A 7,579-nucleotide genomic window follows, 5' to 3' on the forward strand; every position below is an offset into this window, starting at 1 on the left:
AATAAAAAGCTGCCAAGTCCAAAGGCAGCCACTCCCAGCGTCACAGCTGGACCAGCCTCACCGCACCTCTACAGGCCACGCCCAGGACTCCCGCGCATCGGCGCCACGCCTTAATATCTCCCTCACAGCCAATGATTGGTCTACCGGGTTGTCTATCAATGCATTGGGACCGTTCTATTGGCGCGTTCCGTGAAACGATGGAAGGCGGGGTCATACTTCTCATATAACAGCATCCCCGCTTCCGCTATTAAGCTCTTTTCGGTGGTTCTCTTGAGCTGTTTAGAGTTCAGGGGAATTAGAAAACTGCACGCAACGCCTACGGCAAGCATTGTTTATTCTCGATCTGCACTATGGCTTTGCCCAGGGTCTTTTTCGACATCGCCGCTAATGAATGCCCGATGGGCCGTATAATCATGGAGGTAATGAGGCTTTTATTGGGATGGGGGGATGGGATGGAGGCTTTGGCGTCTTTTGTGGCTTTATCTAAAACAGTAATGTTGTGGCAAATGCCGCTATTACCTTGAAGAGACGCCATGTGTATGCCTAGTATTTGTGTGTGTTTGGGGTTAACTAAAGCGGCCGCTCACGTGACTGTATCTGTAACGCGCTGGCGTCGCTTGAGGGGGGCTGCGCTCTTTGCTGCAGGAGGCTTGGCGTCATTCATCCGCAGTGCTGCAGCTTTGGCGTCCTACTAGTGTGACGCCATTATCCCTGCTCTCATCACGTGCTACCTTAGGCTTTTGTCTGACGCCTCTCTGTGCTGCCTTAGGGTTAATATGAAGGGAATGTGCAAGCAGTAGTTCAGTTCAACCCCTCAATGACATTGTTGTGGCCCTGTGAATACTTTTTATGGGCCAGTGTTTGCACAAAAGGCCTGAACTACAGCTCCCAGCATCCTTAGCTGAAGAAAAATGTTTTCTGCAAGTGCAAGGAATTGTTTTTTTTTTAATCCAGATGTTGTAGCCTTCCAGCTGGTGTGGGTGACTGTTGCTGTAATCACAACACAAAGTGGGTGTCTGTTGCTAGGTCTCCTGTACTACACCCTTTATTTGCTGCCTGTCAGGCCCGCCTCCTGTGTCACTTCTACTGAGGGGGAGGAGGAATCCATCTTAGAAAGAAATCAAGTAATGTGAGGACTTCTTCTTTGCAAAATGTCTGCTTGCTTGGGAGATCAGCCGCCTCAGCCCTGCATTGATGCTGAAAGGCTTTACTCTACTGGTGCTTCACATTCTAAACGCTTTAATCATGTCTTAGCCAAGAGCAAATGTGCTTTATCTATTCAATGGACACCTGCTGATGTGCCTGAAGGCTTTATGGGCAAAGGGCAGCTGCTCCTTTTTAAGGGATTGTCCATTTTTATGATTTAGTTTTTATTTCTACATTACTGTTTACACTGCAAACCACTACAATATAAAATTTCATTCGTGAACCTGTTTTTTTTTTTTTAAGTTGTAAAATTGGTGTGTAGGCAATCTGTCTTGGGTCATTTGTGCTTTCAAAAAGTCAGCACTTTAGGATGGAACTGCTGACAGGCTGCTGTTTCTCCTACTCAATGTAACTGAATGTGCTGCAGTGGGACCTGGATTTTACTATTGAGTATTCTTATCTACCAGGCAGCGGTTGTCTTGTATCAGGGAGCTGCTACTTGGATATTTTCCCATTGTTCTGTTAAGGTGGCCCTAGACGTAATGATACATCTTTCTTGGAAAAGATCTTTCCAACAAACATTGTTCTTTTCAATACACACATGTAGAGCTGAATCCTCAGATATACAGGTAGAAACAATAGAATTCTACCTGTATCTGATGATTTAGCACTAACCATGTTTGGGCTCCTTCAAAGGAACACAATCCAAATTTTTCGATTGAGCTGACCGATATTCAAGTCTTCTGCCGATATCTGCTCTTTTCCCACCATACATGCACTGAATATCATATAAAAATTTGTTTTGTACTATACTATCTGAGTCTATGGCCACCTTTAGGCTGTCGGGGGGGGGGGGAGTGATATCACTCCAACTTGCAGTAAAGTGACTGAAGGTTATCAGAGCACAATTCATATGATTGGGGGCAGCTGAGAAACTGACAATATGTTTAGCCCGGGAGCTGTAGCTCCGTAGAGGCAAATAAGTAGATTGCAGACAAGGTTAATTTCTTCCTTGGTATTGTGCAGACATGCTGATCTGTAGCATTGCAGGACCCCACCTGTAAGTAATACGTAATGTTAAATATGGGAATTGTATAGAACTAAGGCTTTTATCTAGTGAAGAGCACAAGTATATGCTGCATGCATGGCTAGCTGTCCCAGGTTATCCAATCAGCATGCATGCTGTGCTCCATACAGGGGTTAATCCACTATTTATTGGGGAAGCCATATAAGGCATTTTCAGTGTTCTACAGTCTTGTTTATCCTTCCCCTGGATAACTGTCTTTTTAGCTTCACATGGTGGTCTAATCCTGCCAAGAGCATTGCCCTCACTACATGTCTGTGCCATGTATTCCCCATAACATTGGTGTGCCGGGCTTGTAACATGGCACATATTCTGTCCTCTGCCAAAGCAAGGAAAGGACTCCCTGTTGATGCATCTTGGAAACCTTATACAAAGCATTTCAGCAGAGTTTCCAGTAGTGTGCTGCATTCTCATTAAAGGGATTCTGTCATGACTTTTATGATTTAGGGTGGGGTTGATATCACTCCAGCTTGCAGTAAAGAGTGACTGAAGTTAATCAGACCCAGTCACATGACCAGGGGCAGCTGGGAAACAATGTCTAGCCCCATGTCAGATTTCAAAATTAAATATAAAAACATCTGTTTGCTCTTGAGAAATTAGTTTCATTGCAGCATTCTGCTGGAGCAGAGTGCTGGAAACTATTTTTTTTCCCATGACGCTATTACTTTAAACTGTAATTTAGCTGGCAGTCGAATGGCTCCCATTGGGAAGTGGCTTCTACTCTAGGGCTGGCAGTTTTGTCCTTCAAGAAGGCAATACATAAGGCCCATGTTGGTGCCCAGTCTGTATATGGTGCAAGCCAGCCTGGAATCATCTTGTTTCAGTGGCCAAGTAGTTCTGTTGAAAGGTCTTAAATTTTTATGGCTTTTGCACCATTAATAGGCAGGCATGGCTGTGCTCTTTATGGTTAAATATTAATACTGCTACAAATATTGGCAATTACTAACGGCATAAGCTCCTGAAGGGATTTGAAGCAATAGAAAGTCTGTGCCCTGACTAATGGCAAGCATGCTGCTCTTATGTCTTCATGTTCTGTCTTGTTTAGGTAGTTAACTGTGTGGCCAGGTTAAGGCTTGTGTTATGCTGTTGAGCAATGCAACATAGTGACAACCAATCATCTTTAGTCATCTTGGCCTCTTGGCAGTGTCTAATTTGTTTGTTTTTCATAAAATCCTAAGGCATCTGCATAGGATTAACACTTCATAAATAGCCAGCAAGTGACAGATGTATATTGTGCTGCATCTGGGCATCTCTGACAGACCAGAGGCAGCCTTTCCAGTCTCTGCTCTTAACCTGTATAGCAATTGCTTTATCTACTCACCCACATGAGCATTACCTTTAGTAGCTAGACTCGGGGGAGATGGCTTCATTTAGCAGTAACTTTTGTATCTCTGCAATGGCAACTGGAGGGGGTGCAGATCAAAGATGGGGTAAACATGTAGAACTAGCCACTAGCAGGTTGCTTTATAGATGTCGTCTGACCTGTACGGGATAACCATGACTTTAGCACCTTTTATAGGAACAGTACTGGCTGCTTATAAGGACCATGTCCATTGCCTGAAATGGTCTCTTTAGTTGATGGACACATCATTTTGAGAGAATTGTTGTCTCACCATAGCTATTGGATCTTTTAAAAGTCTTTAAATCTATGGCCAGCTTTAGTCCAGCTGCCATCATGGCAATTAAAGTATATATTGATTGAAGTATTGTAGTTTAATGCTTTAACAATATACTTAAAGCCACTAGAGGGTACCAGGGGCCCCCACTGTAAAATAGAATACTTGCGCATGTCCTTAATTTTAAACATCCAGACTTTTGATCATTGACATGGTCTTTGAGCCTTTAGCAGGAAGTAGATATGCTTTTCACTTTGCCAAAAATTCAAATTATTAGTTAGTTATCTGCAGTGATCAGTTGCATTTAACCTTATCTGTTTTTCTTCTACAGCTTAGGAGTGATGTGGTTCCAAGGACTGCTGGTAAGTTCTACTTTAAATAGCTGCACAATTTTGGTTCATTTTTTTTTGTTATTGACAAGATGCTTTTGTTAATGCCAAACTCATGGCAGTAATAAAAGTGTTTTCATAAATCCAGCTTGTTCAAATTTACTTGGACCCCTTCTGAGCAATATTGGGCAAATGGAGGCTATAGCTCTGCCACCACACTGGCTATTCACATTATTATCTTTTGCTTTAAAGGAACGGTTCAGTGTAAAAATAAACTAGATAAATAGTGGAAACCAAGAGAGCTGCAAAGCAGGAAGTGATGTTCTGGCTATTTTACACATCCAGTCACTCCAGCCTTTATACACATTTACATTTTTGGCTAAGTATGACAATGTTATCTTTACCCAGTTATTTTTACAATGAACTGTTTCTTTAAAATTGCACTGATTACATGCAGTGGTTACTCCAAAGTGAAACTAGCAACAGCCTCCCGTGGGTACCTGTGGTGCCCCGAAGATGCAGGAGCATATTCCTTTGAATAGCAGTGAGTTTTATTGCTAGCCATGCTTTATACCAGTAACTTGTGTGCCGGCTTCATTCTCTTCCCTTACATGAGATTGGGAACAAGTTCAGATTGGTCACTGCCTTTTATAAATGGTACGACTTCTGCCTTTTTTTTTTTTAAGTGGTTAGCCTATGTGGGGTGGTTGTGATTTTGTATTAGCAGGCTGCACTGTTTTATAAATGGCCCCTTTAAGTACACTGTTTGTTGTAGTTAAAGTTTAAATATTATTGCACCTAACTTTTATAGTGTTCCAAAGGGATAACTTGGTGAAATATTAATTGTTTCTTGATAGAGAACTTCCGTGCTCTGTGCACACATGAGAAGGGATATGGCTACAAGAACTCTGGCTTCCACAGGATTATCCCTTCCTTTATGTGCCAGGTAAGTCCTTCATATAAACATTTTTCACTTTCAAATATCAAGCTCTAAGTCTGCACCATAAGTAATGGCTTACACTGCATTTATACTACTTTACAAGCTACTACTGAATTGTTAGATCAGTTCAAAAGTAGTTTTTTGTCTGCTGAAGTGGTCTTGCTAGCCATGAAAAGTAGTGCTATAATGACATTTACTATTTCAGGGAGGTGACTTCACCAACCACAATGGAACTGGTGGAAAATCAATCTATGGAGAAAAGTTTGCTGATGAGAACTTCACCCTGAAGCACACTGGCCCTGGAATCCTCTCTATGGCCAATGCTGGGTCAAACACAAATGGCTCCCAGTTCTTCATCTGCACTGCTAAGACCTCCTGGTGAGATCCTGTGAACTCTTAAGTTAACCTTTTTCTACAAAGAATATCTCCCAACTTTCTATGCAATGGGGGGGGGGAGCACTTACACCTACAGAAATGGCGCACCCAAAATTTGAAACACCTGACCTAGGGTTTATCATGTAGAAGTATTTAATTCTCTGCTCACAGAGGCAATGGTGGATGTCGGGAAGCATACTTAGTGCTACTGTCATGGGAAAAATCCCATAGTTAATAGTGCTGCTCCAGCAGAATTCTACACTAAAATCCATTTCTCAAAAGGGCAAACTGATCTTTTTTTATATTTAATTTTGAAATCTGACATGGGGCTATAAATATTGTCCATTTCACAGGTGCCCCAGTCATTGATTTGTGCTCTACTTCAAGTTGGAGTAATATTACCCCCTCCCTCCCCCAGCAGCCTAATAACAATGGGATGGTAACCAGATAGCAGCTCCCTAACATAAGATAACAGCTCAATGGTAGATATAAGAACAGCACTCAATAGTAAAATCCAGGTCCCACAGACACATTCAGTTACATGCAGTAGGAGAAACAGCCTGTTGAAAGAAACATGACCAAGCAAAAATACCTGAGATGTAAAAAAAAATACTTGCAGGTTCAGGAATGACATTTCATATTAGAGTGCATTATTTGCAGTGTAATTTAGAAATAAAAACCCCACCATATAAATTGTGACAATCTCTTTAATCATAAACAGAAAAAAAAGTGAAAATATAGCCTCCAGGACAGCATTTCTTTGCTTGGTAACTCTGGCAACAGCATTAGCAATGCTAATAAGGACCAGTGTTTGCTTCCAGCTATATGCTTCTAGGGGTGGAGTATTTTTTATCCTTTAACTAAAACCTTGCTCAAGCTTAAAAAAAAAAAAACAACTTGGTGTCACCTTAAACTACCTGCTACATCCTATGAGACTGCTATGCTTAATTTTTAAAGTTGGCAGGCAGAATATTCTTAGATACTGACACCAGAATTTTTTTTTTAATATCTATCGTATTGAATGCGCTTTGCTATTTATAATTTTGCCTTGAGTGTCTGCCTGATGCTTTTAGATTACCTTCCTTACTACCCTGTTCTATGAGGGGGCTGCCATATTTGTGCAGTAGTCCCATTAGCATTAGAAACTCTTGACAATTTGAGACAGTCGGGTTTAGGAACTTAAAATAACAATTGCTTGCAAAAGCTGCTTATCTGTACACAATCACCTATAGGTAACTTTTCGTAGATTAATATTTTAAAATCAAATTTTCCTAATGTCTGTATCACGAAGACTGAACTCTGTCTATTGGCTGTAAATTTGGTAAACTGGCAGCTATAGTTCTGAGCTGTGGAACGCAAGCAAATATTATTCTAAAAAATGTTACTATTGGTTATTGTGTAGTTTTGTTGCTAACTTGTATATTTTAAACCAGAGGTGATGTCTTACCAGAACGCCTTATTGTTTCTTCTCTCCCCAGGCTCGATGGAAAGCATGTTGTGTTTGGGCGTGTTGTTGAAGGCATGGATATCGTGGAAAATCTTGACAGACTAGGTTCTCAGTCTGGAAAACCCTCCAAAAAAGTAGTTATTACCAACTGTGGTCAGCTTTAAAAGAAGCATCCTTAGTTTATTTTTTTCCTTCTGGTCTTAAAAAAAGTATATAAAAAACAAAAACATTCCATTGCAACATTAACTGGTAGCTTCAGAATACCCCATTCAGTACTTAAATCTTCATGCATTTAAAACAACTGCATTTTTCTGTGGTGCTTCACCAGTTCTTACTCCATCCAGATTTTCCACAAATTCCAAAAATTGTCAAATGAGATTAAAATGATTATCGCAGTATTTGGTGTCTTGTCTTTAAACCAATGAGGGGAATGGTGACTTTACCTAAGCAGGAGTGTTCTGACTGGTTTGTTACTGCTAAATATTTCTATGGGGGGGGCTGACTTTATAGTTCAGGCAATGTTTCCAAAGAAGTGACTAACAGTGGATTTCTGACTTTGGTAGCCACTAGCATTATCTTTTCAGGGCTACTGAACATTGGCTTACTGTCCCCAGACTGCTTGAATTTCAAATACATTTTTTT

The 7,579-nt window shown here is 41.0% G+C and overlaps 1 protein-coding gene across 1 annotated transcript; it reads left to right on the forward strand.

The window, feature by feature from the left end:
* The first annotated feature begins 269 nt into the window (after nt 1–269).
* On the forward strand, nt 270–7,335 carry ppia.S (peptidylprolyl isomerase A (cyclophilin A) S homeolog). The gene is given in 5 exon segments (NM_001086791.1): nt 270–419; nt 4,178–4,208; nt 5,033–5,121; nt 5,321–5,493; nt 6,969–7,335. Coding segments are annotated over 5 exon segments (495 nt in total). The 5' UTR covers nt 270–350; the 3' UTR covers nt 7,102–7,335.
* Nucleotides 7,336–7,579: the final 244 nt, after the last annotated feature.

The sequence above is a fragment of the Xenopus laevis genome, chromosome 3S (genome assembly GCF_017654675.1).
Source record: "Xenopus laevis strain J_2021 chromosome 3S, Xenopus_laevis_v10.1, whole genome shotgun sequence".
Lineage (NCBI taxonomy): Eukaryota > Metazoa > Chordata > Amphibia > Anura > Pipidae > Xenopus > Xenopus laevis.